General features: G+C 40.6%; 1 protein-coding gene across 3 annotated transcripts in view; it reads left to right on the top strand.

Moving 5' to 3' along the window:
• Positions 1–16,997, top strand: part of abca2 (ATP-binding cassette, sub-family A (ABC1), member 2) — a 532,256-nt gene that overhangs the window by 185,544 nt on the left and 329,715 nt on the right. For all 3 annotated transcript variants that reach the window (XM_059994306.1, XM_059994305.1, XM_059994307.1), the window contains exon 2: positions 6,594–6,687. In XM_059994306.1, coding sequence (XP_059850289.1) covers positions 6,594–6,687 — 94 coding nt within the window. The remainder of the gene's footprint in view (positions 1–6,593; positions 6,688–16,997) is intronic.

Below are 16,997 nucleotides of genomic sequence, written 5' to 3'. Positions count from 1 at the left end.
GTCAATGGGAATGTTACACTTCCTCAAGAAGGCTTTAAGCACATCTTTGAATATTTTTTTTCTGTTCGGCTTGGTAATCTATTCCCTTGACAGAGCTCTTGTCTCTTAAGAATATGCTGATGATCAGATAAGATGCTTTCACTTGACTTCACTATAGTCTTGGTGGATTTTCTGACCACTATGATATAAGTCTGAAGGGAAAAGGAAGGAACTAAATAGCACAAATCAGATACTGCCTTACAGCTACTGAAGTACTATTGCAGAGTTACTACCCTGTAATTGAGGAAACAGCATTTGGGATGATACTGGAAAAACATACTATAAAAAAAAACTTTGTTCAAGGAGTGGACCATCTCAGAAGTGACCTATCTACCTGCTTTTTCCATTAACCCACATTTCGTCCCACACTGGTCTCATCAGCATCTTAAAGCCCACAAAGCTGGAGAGGAGACAGTCATCCTTGGTCCCAAGGGACTGTCTATGCAAGAAGAATGTAGACAGTTTAGCAATCAATCTGCACACGTCAGGATCCTACAAAATGCTATATTAACCAGATAATAGACAGTTGTTAAGGATGTTAATGGGATATACAGATTTATAATCCTAAATAACACACTCTTGAACTGGGACGGTAGATTTAAGTCTAAGTAAAACCACCAGTGTGATCCTGTTTTAATATATTCCAGGAGCTATCCCTTCTCATTACACTGGTTTTCTTCGATGTGAGATTTCATCCCAGAACTTACTATTTTAGATGCAGGTACCTCTATCAATAGCAGTATGACACCATCAGTTCATAACTACTCAATCTCAGAAAACGATTGATACTGATAGTGTATTGATGCAGTAAAAGGAAAATAATCTTCATGATGCTTTTCCCCTTTTCGTGCTGGGGCAGCACATCTAGAAGAGCTGCTGTCACCGGGTTTAATGTTGACCAGTGGTTATGTCTGTGTAGTTTCACAGACTGCCATTTCCCTCCTGAGGCCCTTTTCTTCCTCATCCATTGTGTCTTGCTGACTTTCTCTTTTTTCTCCTTTTGGCACCCCTCTCCCTCACTCTTCACTCGCTCTCTGGCATTCTGCTTCTCCCTCCCCTCTATCTCACTGGCACACTGGCACACTTGCTTCCTCCTGTATCTCTGTGCCTACCCCGCCAGTCTTTCTGACCCCTTGCACCCTCAGCTTTGTCTCTCTGGCCCCCTTCAGAGGGAGAGATCCTATTTCGAATCACCCACTACCTGTGACAAGATTAGCATGCATGTTTACAGCTGTCAATCAAAGCTTGCTGTGTAAAATTCCCTTCCAGTTATTTATGTTACTGTAGTGAGTATTCTTTAAAAGAAGAATCATTGGTAGCAAATGCTTTAACATGTTTCGGCATTGTATGAATATAAATCTTTGTAATAATGCTAGTTTCCATTGGGAATAAAAAACACTGACATCATTAAGTATTTAGTCTTGTTCCAAGTCCCTCACAGCATTCTTTTTTGTCTGGAATATTATCTATCTCTATTGGAAGATATAACATAAGAGCATAACATAAGAACATAAGAGATAGGAGCAGGAGTAGGCCAATCGGCCCCTCAAGCCTGCACCGCCATTCAACAAGATCATGGCTGATCCAATCTTAACTCTAGTTTTCACCGAATCCCACAAGGCAACAGTGCCAACCAACAGGTCACCATTACGCCCATTTTATTTTATTATTCATCCCGCCCAAACCCATGTGATCACCCAGGGGAGAAAAAAACGATTTGCCAAGTTGTCAGAAAAAATCTGGAAAATTCCTTTCCGACCCATCCAGGCTATCGAAAACTGGTCCAGGAGATTACATGGCTGTTCTAAACCTAGCCTCATGTCCACTTACCTGCTCGCTTACCGTATCCCCTAATGCCATTTTTATCCAGGAAAATGTCTATCTCTGTTTTGAATTTATTGAGTGTAGTAGCTTCCACAGCTCTCTGGGGCAGTAAATGCCACAGTCCCACTACCCTCTGAGTGAAGAAATTTCTCCTCATCTCAGTCCTGGAACGGCATCCCCTTATTTTAAGATTATGCCCCCTAGTCCTAGTTTCACCCATCATTGGGAACATTCTCCCCACATCCACCCGATCAAGCCCCTTCACAATCTTATATGTTTCAATAAGATTGCCTCTCATTTGTCGGAACTCCAATGAGTAGAGTCCCAATCAACTCAACCTCTCATCATACATCAACCCACCCATCCCCGGAATTAACCTAGTGAACCTTCTCTGCACTGCCTCAAGAGCCAGTATGTCCTTTCTTAAATATGGACACCAGAACTGCACGCAGTACTCCAGGTGTGGTCTCACCAATACCTGGTACAACTGCAGTAAGACCTCCCTGTTCTTATACTCCATCCCTCAGCAATAAAAGCCAGCATTCCATTGGCCTTCTTGACCACCTGCTGCACTTGCATACTAACTTTTTGTGTTTCCTGCACCAGGACCCCCAGATCCCTTTGCACAGAAGCACTTTCCAGTTTCTCCCCATTTAGATAATAACTTGCTGTATTATTTTTCCTGCCAAAGTGCAAGACCTCACACTTGTCAGTATTATATTTCATCTGCCAAATGTCTGCCCAGTCACTCAGCCTATCTATGTCCCCCTGCAGGGTTTCAATGTCCTCCGCATTCATTACACTCCCTCCCATCTTTGTGTCATCAGCAAACTTCGATATGTTGCACTTAGTCCCTTTCTCCAAATCATTAATATAGATTGTAAAGAGTTGGGGTCCCAACACCGACCCCTGCGGAACACCACTAGTCACCAACTGCCAGTCTGAGAATAAACCATTTATCTCAACTCTCTGTTTTCTGTTAGAAAGCCAATCCTCCACCCATGCCAGAATATTATCCCCAATCCCATGATTTTTTACTTTAAGTAATAATCTTTGGTGTGGCACCTTGTCAAATGCCTTTTGGAAGTCCAAATACACCACATCCACTGGTTCCCCTTTATCTACCCTATATGTTATGTCCTCAAAGAACTTCAACAAATTTGTCAAACATGACTTCCCTTTTGTAAAGTCATGCTGATTTTGTCCTATTAAGCTATGTTTATCCAAATGCCCTGTTACTGTTTCCTTAATTATCGATTCCAACATTTCGCCAACCACAGCTGTTAGGCTAACTGGCCTATAATTCCCAGCCTTCTGTCTATTGCCCTTTTTAAATAAAGGAGTTACATTAGCATTTTTCCAATCTGCCGGGACCATTGCCGAGTCCAGCGAGTTTTGAAAAATTATCGCTAATGCATCCACAATCCCGACCGCCACTTCCCTTAAGACCCTAGGATGCAAGCCATCCGGTCCAGGGGATTTATCCACCTTCAGTCCCATTAATTTATCAAGTACCATTTCCTTGGTGATTTGAATCGTAGTTAGCTTCTCTCCCCGTAGAGCCCCCTGTTTATCCAGTGTTGGGATATTTTGAGTGTCCTCTACTGTAAAAACGGATACAAAATATTTTGTTGAATTGTTGTATGGTCAAATTAGTTGTTTTTTTAATTGCCTGATGTTTATCTCAATCTCTTTAGGAGCAGATGATTTTAACTTTGGTGTCACTTGGGCAGTTGATAGGATAAATTCAGTTGGCCATGATGTGTATTCCAACTTTATATCTGTTCTCACCCTGCTCTTTCTCAGTTGTCTTCCAGCCGCAGACTGTTAAATTACTTTGCTATCCTTTTGGTTTGGCCGCACGAGCAATCTGTGCAATCTGCCAGTCCATGAGCTCAAGGGAAACCATGACGCAGTGAGTGGAACCAAAAGCCAGGAGCCATGGTACTGACACCAGCTGCCTCCATTCTGTTAGTATTGTTGAGGAGAGGTGCCCAGCAGTTCTCCACACCCTATAGGTTTTCAATCTGTCTCTGCCAATGCTGGTGCCAAGCCTGGAAGGGTAGGTTTCTGGGTAAACATTATAGATATCCTAAAACAAGGTGAATTAATTTGTTGCCACTTCTTCCTGTTGCCAGGATGGTGCAGCTGGTAAAGGTGCTACCTTGCAGCTCTGGCGACCCAGATTCAAACCTGACTTCTGGTGCGGTTTGTGAGGAAGTTTCTCCCTCTGATGCATGGTTTTCCTTTGGGTGCCTCTTGATTGCTCCCATGTCCCAAATGTGCAGATTGGTGGGTTAGCTGGCCACTGTAAGTTGTCCTTCCTATTCGCGTCCCTGTCCAAGCACTTCTTAAGAAGTGTTGTTAACATACCTGCCTCAACCACTCTCTCTGGCAGCTCATTCAATATGCTGACCATCCTCTGGGTAAAAAAGTTGCCTCTCGTGTTCCTATTCAATCTCTCTCCCCCCCCCATTAGACCACTGTGCTTTAGTTTTTATTACCCCAAATGGAGGATTGGTGAAGGAAACCAGAGCACCCGGAAGAAACCCACATTGTCACGGGGAGAGGGTACGAACTCTGTACAGAGGCGGGAATTGAATCCGGGTCATTGGCACTGTAAAGCGTTGTGCTAACCACCATGCTGCCCTGTGATCTCAATGAATGGTGGAGCAGGCTTAATGGGCCCAATGGCTGATGACTATTTCCAATGTTTTTATGTCCTTGTGCTCTACAACTTAGAATTCCAGATTATAACTCTGCAATAAAACAAAACCCCTCTCTTCCATTGTCCTTGGTCTTGCCAATTAGCTATCTCAAGCTTCGATTCCACAATATAGCTGCAAACAGGAAGCAACAAAACAGAGACGGGAGACTGCAGATGCTAGAAATCAGGAGCAACACATACAGCATGCTGGAGGAACTAACTTTTGCACTCTTATCAAAAGTTGATAAAGCTTATGATTGTTTTACTCCATTATGGACATTCACCTGAAGGTCTGAAGTTGCATTCCAAAACATTTCTAATGAGAATACAGTGGGCCAAGCGATGTATGGGGAGAGGGAGAAGGGGTGAATATTTGTTTTGTAACCTCAGAATCAAGTTAAAAATTCAGACAAAGAGAGGCCCCCCGCATATTCCCTCTGAGCATTCCTGAATACTAAGACAACAGGAAAATACTGATGCTTAAAATTTAGTTATAAGCGAAAAGATAGTCCTCTTTTGTTCATTTTCTTTGTTTCTAAATGAAGGCAATGCTTTGAATTAATATTGGGTTGTGCATCTTTTTTAAAATCCTGCTGATAGTAAGATATGAGTTCTTGGAGATTATATGAACATGATTTTATTTGCACTTGGCAGTACAAAAAGCATTGTTATCCTGCTTGTGACGTTGAAGTTGATGTCACAGAATATACCAGGAATTAATGGTTTTGTATTCAGTTCATGCTTTTGGAGAGAGATGAAGGTCATAGGCACACCTTAAGAGACTTACAGAAAAGAACAACACTTCCACTATTTTGACATTCTTCCACTTTTCAGTCAACTCACTCTGTGTACTTATTGAACATTTCTGGTTTAATTATCCTAATAGGTGTGACATTTTATGCATTTTCTTGATGCTGTTTAATTTGTCAGTTTGACTTATTATGCTGCTGTACGCAGCTTCTGTGTTGAACTACTGGGTTCTAGCACTGTTTGCAAATTGCTTAGAAGTGTTTATAAGCAAAAATGGTCCTTCTACATGGTGTCAGAGAGCAGGCATAGATTGCCCTCTTCTGAAGTGTGGGCAGTGAATGAATATATTGCATGGTGGTATGAGGAAAACACAAGTAATAGTCTTCGAGACTATTAGAGAAAGTTTTTGGGAAACTGAAAACTTTGACGGTAGATAAGCCAGATGGTGTATATGCCAGAGTTCTGAAAGAGGTGGCTGAACAGACGGAATAAAGGGAGCCTTTTCTGGCTGGCTGCTGGTGACTAGTGGTGTTTTATAGGGGTCTGTGTTGGGACCGACTCTTTACATTATATGTCAGTGATTTGGATGATGGATTTGATGGCTTTGTTGCAAAGTTTGTAGATGGTATGAAGATAGGTGGAAGGGCAGGTAGTTTTGAGGAAGCAGAGAGGCTACAGTGGACTTAGACAGATTAGGAATATAGGCAAAGAAATGGCAGATGGAATTTAAGTTTGGGTGATGTAGTAGAACGCTGACAGGGCCATTAAGTATTTCACAGTGAAATGTAAAAAATATATATTCAGTAGGCCAGGTAGCATCTGTGGTGAATCCTTTGATTACAAGCTAAGGTATTGTTAGTTCTCTCTGGAAATTTGCAAAGATTCTTCCTCAACCACAATGATAGTTGGTTTGAAGGTGGGGAAGTGGTGCTGCGTGGGTGATAATATGGGTGTTGACAAGAGGTTTGTTGAGGATTTGGGAAGTAATTGTGTTTGACTTCCGATTCGTAGCTTTGCCATTTAGTGGTAAGACTGAGAATGAGTATGGATTCAATGAGTCTCACAGCACTGTAAGAGACCCTCCAGCACCAACTGATTCATGCTAAGATGTCCCATCCAAGCTAAACCCATTTGCCAGCGAAAAGAGTCAAGAGTTATGCAGATTGGCATTGAGCTGTCGAAAAGAGCTCTTAATGGAAGTTTTAGAATTAGCGGATTTGCTTTATGTAACTTTTAACTTATTGAATTTCTTTTCTTTACTGTTTGTTCACAGTGGGTTTTGGCATTCGAGATCTTCATACCATTGGTTCTTTTCTTCATTTTGCTGGGACTACGTCAGAAGAAACCAACTATTCCTGTCAAAGAAGGTATAGTATTTAGAGTATCTGGTCACGGTTGGGGCAATATGTGATGATAACTGTGCCAATGAAGTCACGATGTGAATGATTTAATTTGGTGCTTTGGAATTGGATGGAAATCTATTTGTAAACACAAGTAGCTCAGGAAGTAAACCTGTTCATGAACTGTTGACCTCACCAGGAGTGGGGAGAATCTATAAGTGATTCCTGAAGCATTATTTGTAAATGGAAATGTCAGATTAGTAAATTAATGTAGATGACTCAAATGGAGATTATCATGTTGAAATGAAATTGGGCATTGCTAATAATTCTATTCTTCGTTGCTGTTGTATGTCTTTAAGCCTCATTTAACACCAGAACATCTTGTTACCTTGGTGCACTTGTTAAGGCTTTTCACTTGGTGGATGTGGGTAGAGCAGGGTGTAGTTCTCATTTAATGTCCAAAAACAAACTTCACAACATTTAACCATCAGTGAACCCACCTTCAGTCAGCTGTTGCAGGCCTGGTTAGTTCCTGTTCTGGTGTGAACCCAACTTTGAGAACCGATGTTCATCCTTTTATTTACCTATGTGCAAGAAAATTGCTACATTTTGGCTAATTCTATTTATTGAGATACAATGTGGAATAAGCCCATCTAGCTCTTCGAGCTGTGTCAGCCAACGATCCCTGATTTAACCCTAGCCTAATCACGGGACAGTTTACAATGATCAATTAATCTGGTATTTTTCCCCCAGGCAATGGCAGATCTGTGTGTTTCTTGAAGTGGCTGCGCACAAACCTTTTAGATGAACAATAGATCAAGAAAAAATAATAGACATGTAAAGGCCAGCTATTCAATCTGTCCCATACTTTTGTTGGTAGAGCATAATGGCTAAGCATTTTAGACTCCCTTTACAACCAGTGATCCTACAAATAAAGCAAAGTATTAGAGCGAAACTCGGGGCCAATAGAGAAAAACTGGCAAAAATCCTCGCTGATCCCTTATGACAATTGAAACAAATTCTAGAAGATCAAATTGACCTTAACTGCAAGCTGTTAATTCTCTTAACTTGTTTTCAAAGCAACCTCTTGAAGTCATTACCCAAAAGTGCACACTTGATATGTGAGTGGGGAGACTGACTAGTTTTTGTTTTCATTGCCACACCAGTATCCAAAACACAGTAGCAATAGTACTTTGGTAAAATAATTGTTTGTTGATTTTCCATACTGGAGATAAAGGCTTGTTAGGTACTTGCCCTTTGAGTTGAATGGGATTCAGCCAGAAACTATTAACCAGTTCACTGCTTCAGTAATGATCTTCGGCAGGCACTCTTCAAACATTTGATACTGTAGGAAAATAGAGCCAATTACAGAGAATCAATTAGGGAATTAATTACATGCTTGTTAGCAACTAGGGGATAGTTTATGCACATGATCATTTTGAGGAGGATGGGTACAGAATAAGTGAAGATAGCAAAGTGGATTGAAGTTGTATTTCTGCACATCTTGAATGGAGAGATGATTCTCCCTACCAGCTGTCAAATCAGCTGATTAATTTTATGTTACAAATCCGAAACTGTAGTTTAGTGGACATGTAGAAGCCAATACAGGCTTCTTAGAGTTTCCCAACCAGGGGTCCATGGACCCCTTGCGTAATGATATTGGTCCATAGCATAAAAAAGATTCTGTCTGTTTTCAGATGGATGAAGAATTCAAATTCTTAAAGAAATCATATATCTAACATTACTTTTATGTATTTAAGTTCATTTAACCTAAATTCTATATTATGATTTTGAGCTGTTAATTAGATGAGTTATCAAGATTTTTATTAATGTTTCTAATTATCAAAAACAAACCACAGTGCAGAAGCTAATATTGTAGTCTACTCTATGATGAACAGTTCTGACAATTAAATTGAGCATTGCATATGTTAGGAATGTATGAGGCCACTCAGGCCATTTAGCTCTGATTTGTTCTTAGCAGAGTAATCTTATTGGGCCCTTATTTCCTTGTAGCTTTGCAACATGTTCTCTCTCACAACATCCATAACTCTGCTTTGACCTTTGACTTACTTGCCACTCATGCACATGAAAGAGTAGTTTCTGGTCGCCAGCACGTTTAATTAATCTGTACATTTTGGAATGTGGGGGGAAGCTGGAGCACCCGGCAGAAATCCTGGAAAGAATGTTGAAACACCAGATAACCAGCAGCTGAGGGTGGGGTTGAACACTGGTTGCTGGAGCACCAGCTGCACCACCATTCTAGTTTTTTTCGTTCGGAAGTTTAAAGTTCATTTATCATCCAAGTATATACGAATTATACAACCTTGAGATTTGACTCCTCACAGGCACCCACAAAACAAGGAACCCAAAAGAACCATTTAAAAAAAGAGGCTAATGAACACAAATTGAGCAAGCAACGGCATTCAGAACTAAAGTGAGTTGATAGACACGAAGCCCAGAGCAGGCCCACAGCCTCAGCCTCAGTTCATTATACAGTGGGGCAAATTGATGTGAAGCTCGCAGACATGAAGCCTGGAGCAGGCCTCAGCCTCAGTGCTGTAGAATGTGGAGTAAACGTCACGGAGCAGCGGGCAGAAATGTGCGATGCAAGTAAAAAGCACAAAGTGGGAGGAAGTGACAGTGGATATTCAGTTGGCCTCTTTAGTTAGCAGCTACTTCCCAGATATCAGCTCTGCCCTAGATGATTCTGGCCCACAAAAAGACTGCAAACTTCACATAATATCTTTAAAGTTACCAGTTGAAATCACAAGGTAGAGTCATAGTCACAGAAACTGGCCGTTTGGATCTCTGTGTCACATCTGACCACTGACTAATCATTTCCAGCAACCCTACATTATATTTTATTTTCTTCCCATATTCATATCAGCAGCAGCCCCCCCCCCACACACATTCCACTATTGACCCACACACTGGGGGGGGGGGCAACCTGATGTGCCAGTAAAACTATCAGTGTGCACATCACTGGGACTTGGGAGCTAACCAGAGCACCCAGAGAAAGCACACTTAGTATCAAAGAGAACGTGCAAGCTCCACACAGACAGCAGCGGCTGACAGGGTTGAAAGTAGGTCTCTGGTACTGAGAGGCTGTAAGGTAGCAGCTCTACTACTGGCTGCAGCACAGGAGATGGGAACCACGGAGGTGCTCATAAGGATAAATCCTGCCATCTTAAGTGTTGAAAAATTAAGCGTTTCTACAGATGGTTCCCAGAAAAAAATACATTTAGTTGGCCTTGGGGAAACAGTCCTGAAAGCCTCAGTAATTGGGTTGTTTTGCCAATCTGGGCAGTGAGTCATGCAGTAGAAGTCAAGGGAAATGGGAGGAAAATATCAAACATTTGTATAGATAGAAGATGTTCTACTGAGATTGGGATGGGACAGTTCATTGGTCAGAGCAGATTCAGTGTCATATGTAATAAGTTATACCATATCTCAACTTGCTATTGTTGATGGTGTGCCTAAAAATGGTAAGTGTTCCATTGGTTTAACCAGAGTCCAAGAAGTTAACTGGTGAGTTTGAAGTAATGAGACTGATTTTATCCTGTGCTCTGCTAAATTTTGATTATTTAATACTTTGCAATGGAAGTGCAAGTAATTTATAACAGACAACTTAATTATATTGATTTTAGGAAAATCTCAGAACTAATCTCATCTGGGACATGAATGACAGGAACAAGCGTCAATCCCTATTTAAAAGGTCTCATCATTCTAAACCTGAGCAAATCGACAGTGGTGGCAATTACAAAACAATAATTCAGTTCTGTAGGATAGTAATCTGGGACCTGATAGGCTTTTTTCCAGAGAACAGCATTAGATGGCATTATGGTAAGGGTGATTGGATAAGATGTATCCAATCTTATGGTGATACATCTATCCAATTGGCAGATGTAGCACCTTGCCCACTTAAAGGGGTAATTTCCAGGTGGGAGATTAGTGGGGAGGGATGATTGGATAAGGGAATCACAGAGAGTGATCCCTGTGGAAAGCGGAGTGTGGGGTAGGGTGGGGATGGTAAAAATGTGTTTGGTGGTAGTAGATGATGGAAGTTGTAGAGAATGATGTGTCGCGTGCAGAGGCTCATTGGGTGGTAGGTTAGGACAAGATGAGCTCTTCCCCTGTTAAAGAGGCTGGAGTGAGCGCAGATGTCTGGGAAATGGAGGGGATGCTGGTGAAGGGAGCATCAATGTTCTTTGAAGGAGTAGGTCTTCTCTGATGTCCTGAAAAGGAAAGCCTCATCCTGGAAACAGATGCGGATGAAGGAAATGAGAAAAGGGAATGGCATTTACAGGATCGGTAGAGGTATAGTCAAGATAGCTGTAGGAATCGGTAGGCTTATAGAAGATATCAGTAGACGGTTTGTCTCCAGAGATGGACCGAGGGAGATTTAAAGGCAGGGTGGAAGTTGGAGGCGAATTCGATGAAGTAGATGAGTTCAGTATGGGGGCATGAAGTAGCATGAATGCAGCCGTCCATGTAGCAAATGAATAATTGGGGAGCAAGGAATCAGTTCTTTAGTTTGATCTCCACAGTTGAGCAAGATATTGGCGTCCATTTCAAGTATCCTACCAAGTAACTAGTTGCGAAAGAGAACAACAGATTACTCACCCCTCTGAAGTTCATCCTGAGCATGGGTCAGGTGAAAATATTATGGATTCTGGTTAACTGGGCCATCGGTTAATTGGGTAGCCTCTTATTTGGGACTCCTCTTAAAGGACAATTGCTTATCAAGAAAATAGGTTCTAATTGGGTTCAGTCACTTGCACGTGCAAGGACATTAGACACTACGCTGTTCTTAGAGTGAACAGGTTTTAAATAGCACCAATTGTGTGTCTTTGTGTTCAATAAGCAGTGAATCTTGTCACTGATAGTTGGCAAGAAATAAGCGGTAAGAAAATTCAGAACTGTTATGCTCGCCACAGTTTCAAGCATTCAGGCTTGGAGACACCAGAAACGGCTGGGAATGAAAATGTAATAATTTCACTACTGCAGAAAGTTAGGAACTACGAACAATTTGGAGGTATCAAAAACTATCGTGAATCTTACAATGAAAATTAAGATTTGGAGGTTGTAATTGTCAAAAGCATTATATAAAAGCAGGCCTAGGTATCTGCACTGATTTTTTGTACATTTGCTCTCAATCAGAAGAACACAGCAGTGTACAATGGATGATTTCCTCCATTGATAACTACACAGTTTTATAGTACTATTAGTAGTGTTCTAATTTGTTCTCTATTTCATTTAAATCCATATTTTGTTACTCAGTAAGTGATAGTTTGTATTTATTTTATAACTTTTTAACTATTTCCATGAAACTTTGACTAATTGGAGCAGCTTCTTAATTGGGCCAAGATGTACTGGTTCTGATGTGTCCCAATTAACTGGAATCCACTGTATTTTGAAACAGGAACATGTGGCCCCTCGGTGATCCATTGAACCTGAAGCCTTGGAATGTGAATTTTAGATTTTGTTGTAATGGAAAATCCCAGAGGACTTCGTCCTGCTTAACACCTCTCTGTCCTACATACAACAGTCAGCTTATAGAAATGATATTTTTGTTGAATCACTGAATTCAATGTTGCCTAGCACAGATCATAAAACCTAAGACTGTGGGATTAGTTATAAGGAATTATATGCAACTTGCACACACAAATTTTTCCATTTGCGTAAGTGCTCTCTAGTTCTTATGCATCACATGAGCCTCTTCTAAGCCTGATTAACTTCATGACGGTATCCCTTTAAACCCACCTGTGCTATTGTTTCACATTTTACATTCTAACTCAGTAAAGCAGCTGAGTTCCTTCCGTTTTGCACTTATTAATGACTATTTTTATCAGCTCTTGTTTTGGAGCTTCCTTTTGCCCATTATATTTTTAAAAGTCTTCGCTAGATCATAGCCTCCTGTCTTTAAGGGATTTAAGACATAGTCTGTAGAGTTATGGAATTATCCAGACTGGCAATCTCATCAAGTATTCAAATGTCTTTTAGTGATTTGTTGTATTCTTTCGCTGCAGGTTTATCATTTCCATTTCAGGTGTAGGTCTGAGTACCACAGCACAGATACAGGACTTTTAGCCCATCGATGCTGTGCAGACCTGATCTTTTGCCTTGTCTGATCTACGCATTTGGAGCACATCCCTCCAAACCCGTGCCATCCTCACTCCTGTCCAAGCTTCTCTTAAGTGTTAAATTTGAACTCATATCTATCACTGCCATTGGCAGCTCATTTCACACCTCCCTCTGAGTGAAAGATTCCCCTCAAATTTCCCTTAAGTATTTTACCCTTCACCCTAAATCAGGGAGTTCTTATGCCATGGACTTCTACCATTAACCAGGGTCCGTAGACCCTAGGCTGGGAACTCCTGCCCTAAACATATGACCTCCAGTTCTAGTTTCACCCAACTTCAGTGGAAAAAGCCTAATTTTATTTACCTTCTCTAAACCCCTCATAATTTTGCATACATTGAAATGATCTTCCCTTATTCTCCAGGCTGCAGAGATTAAAGTCCTATCCTATTCATCCTTATTACTTGAATCCTCTAGTCCCAACAGAGTCCTTATAAATTTTCTCTGCACTTTCAAGTTTATTGCTATCTTTCCTCTAGTTAAGTGACCAGAAGTGTGTATCATTCTCTTAAGTCCAACCTCACCAAAGCCATGTACAACTTCAACACAAAATCCCTTCTCCTGTGGTCAATGATTTAGATGGCAAATGTGTTTAAAAACTCTCTTTACAGCCCTATCTACCATGATGCCACTTTCAAGGAATTATGGCTCTGCATTTCCAGGTCCATTTGTTGTATAGTACGTCTTAGAGCCCTGCCATTCACTGTGTGAATTTTGTCCTTTTTTTGTCCTCCCGAAGTCACAATTTTTTGCAGTAAATTCTATCTGCCATTTATCAGCCTATTTTTCCATCCAGTGAAGATCACACTACAAGCTTTGATAGCCATCCTTGCTGTCAATTACAGTCCCAATTTTGCTGTATCTGCAATGTTGCTGTTATAGTTTATCTGAATTATGAATGTGGATGATAACAATGGACTGGGCACTGATTCTTGCACCACATAACCCGGTCGCAGGCCTGCAGTCAGTGAGAGATGACCATCTATTACCACTCTCTATATTCTCCTAATAAGCCATTGTTGGATCCAATTGAATACTTGATCCAGAATGCCAACTGACTTCTTCTGGACCATACTCCCATGTAGACAATGCCACTGCCTTTCCTCCATGAACCTCCTTGGTAACGTCCTTGAAAAGATTGGTTCAACATCAGCTACCACACATAATGACATGTTGAATGCCCATAATCGACATTATATATGCTGTTCCTTAGATTACCTTTCAATAATTTACCCATGATTGATAGCAGACTCACTAGCCTATAATTTGTCAGCTTATTCTTAAAGCCTTTCTAACAATAGAGCAAACATTAGGTATCCTCCAATACTCCAGGACATCATTTTTAAATACCTCTGCCATGGCCCCTGCAATTAATGCACTTGTCTCTCACAGGGTCTGAGGGGACACTTTGTTGGAACAAAGTTTATTGGAGCCAGCACTTCCTCTTCCATAACCTGGATGTGGTCCATAACCTCATGACTCATTTGCTTCAATTCTTTAGCCTCTGTTTGTCTCCTGTGTGAATACATATATGAAAAATTGTTTAAGTTCTCCCCTGTCTCCTTTGGATCCATGCATAGTTGACCAAAATGATCTACAAAAGGAGTAATTTTGTCCCCTGGTATTTGTTTTCACCCTTACTATAACTATAAACGTCCTTGAGGTTCTCTTTCACCTTGTCTGCCAGAGCAACTTCATGTCTTCTTTTAGACCTCCTTAGTTCTCTCTTAAGGTGTTCTCTTACATTCCTCAACTGCCTCATTTTATCCTAACAGCCTATACCTGATGTGTGCTGCTTTTTCTTTACCAGGGTCTCAATATCGCTCAATAAACAAGGTTCCCTAAACCTGTTAGCCTTATCTTTTATTCTAGTGGGAGGAGATAATGTTAATTTACCCTCTTCCTGATTGACTTAGCATTTCCTTACTCAGCAATATGTTTGCAGCTTTTCAAGGCCATAAGACATAGCAGCACAATTAGGCCATTTGGTCCATTGATTCGGCTCTGCCGTTTCAACATGGCTGATCCATTCTTCTCGTCAGCCTCAATCTCTTGCCTTCTCCCCGTGTCCCTTCATGCACTGACCAATCAAGAATCTGTCCACTTCTGCCTTAAATGTACATAAAGACTTGGCCTCCACAGCTGTCTGTGGCAAAGAACCTGGTGCTTTCATCATGAAAATGTGTATGGTTAAACAGCAAAAGGGAACAGAGCTGTAGAGGAAATGGCTGGGATATTTATTTTTGCCTGTGAACTTAACAGATGAGCATAGTTAATGCTGTTAAGGTGAAAATCTGCTACTCGATCTGGATGAGTATTCCTTATCCTTTCTTTACAACTGGAGTTGTCATTTAGTGGGGCTGGCAGTAAATTGGTTGCAAGCCCTCTTGAATTTTTTATAGACACTTAAGTCAACATTGTTCCTGGTCTTAAAGGCTGGTTGCGCACAGTGGAAGTTACCAATAGCACTACTGTCTGGTGAAGGAAAATAAATTGCAAAGTTAAGTGGTTAAAGATTAGGGTCAAAGATTAGGATTGACTGGCCTTTAGCATCCATGTGACTTTACCTCTTGTGCATTGTTACCTCAATCGTAATAACAATGTAGAGGCTGATTGGAACCTGAGAGCCGAGGGGTCATGATTTAAGGGTCTTTACAAGCCAATGAGAGATCAGAATACATCAAAGAGATAATAGAATAACCTAAGCTTGGACTTGCAGAATCTTTTTGCATGATGATTATTCAGTTATGACAGTATAGGTCTCTCCTTTCCAAATTGAGTTGACATGTCCTGGAGCAGATTAGTTACTGGTGATGATAGGACCTTTAAACAAATTAACTAAAATTGTCAACTTGTCATGGAATTGTGTTCTGTTGCTCTGAGGAACAGCACCAAAGGGGGGCATTGGGTACAACTTAGGCATTTAGCTTGAGTACAAGTTTTACTTTATATTTAGCATTGCCCAAGCAAAATCCCAGGGACGCTCTTTTCCAAAACTGAATTTTGGTTTGGAAAGTCTGACTGCAAGGATGGGAACCCCAGCTGTGTATGTATCACAGTAATGTGTCAGAATAGAAGGCACATCCTGCCACTCAACAGCAGCTACAACTGAATTTATTGAGGCTGAAATTATTGAGTGACACGTGTGTCCTTCAGAATAGTCAAGTGCTGAGAACCAATCTTAATTAATATAAAATGCTGAAAGATGCCATCTTTTTTGTTAGCTTGGGAGCAAGCTTTTATTTCCCATGATTTAATTTGCTCTTTTTTCACCATTATGTTGAATTTAATTACAGGTACCAAATACTCCAAGGTAGGTGGTGAAATATTATTTTGATTAAGGAGTCAGTGATGCAGCAAAAAACAGCAAACATTTTATAATCATTATCCAAGTGGGAATATTATAAGGAATATTATAATGATGAAAAGCTTTTACTCTAGGGTGATTGTGGACTGATAGTTTGTTACATGTTGGTGCTCTCATTTATTTTCCTGGTTATGTGCATTGGTTGCATGCAGTAAATGTCAGCAGTTGTTCTGCTTTATATTCTTGTTTAATTGTTTTTAGTACTGTGTATTTTCTGTTCCAGTCTTTGTGCTTATCACAAATATAAGATTCAATGTTTGCAGAATTGATATGTTCCTGCATGCTCCTGTAAATTTAAAACTTTTTTTTTGTAAAAAAATCTCCACAGAGCAATAATTTCACAAATAGGCAATTAATTAGCATTGAAATTTAGTAAGAAATGCAACACAGAATGCTAGAAAAACAATATTCAAGAGTCAGTTAACTCATTTATATATACTGGGTAGTTTTACATTGATAGGTGCAGGGCGAACTAAAGTAATGTATGTGACATGAGGCAGGAATCATTCTTAGAATAAATTTATTGTTATTAGTGCAATATAAAATAGCAAGGTTCCTTGGAGATCATGGGCTTTAATTGACAGGGGACTGCTGCCACATTGGTGTGGGCTGCTCCACCCAGTGGCTTGCCTTGGCATCTCATGACTATTTGGGAACATGACAGTGTGGATGTACAGAGCTGGTTAAGGGGATTTAACTTTCCAACATCTATATTTGAAGAAGGTCTAGGTTTAGACATGTGTTATTCTATGAGGCTAACTAGGAAATGCAAAAGGTTGAGAGGCAGAATCTTGAGGGAATCAATCGGAATATTGGGAGAATAAGTTCA

The sequence above is a fragment of the Hypanus sabinus genome, chromosome 18 (genome assembly GCF_030144855.1).
Source record: "Hypanus sabinus isolate sHypSab1 chromosome 18, sHypSab1.hap1, whole genome shotgun sequence".
Classification (NCBI taxonomy): domain Eukaryota; kingdom Metazoa; phylum Chordata; class Chondrichthyes; order Myliobatiformes; family Dasyatidae; genus Hypanus; species Hypanus sabinus.
Note: the sequence above shows the minus strand (reverse complement) of the source record. Positions and strands in the feature narration are given on the sequence as shown.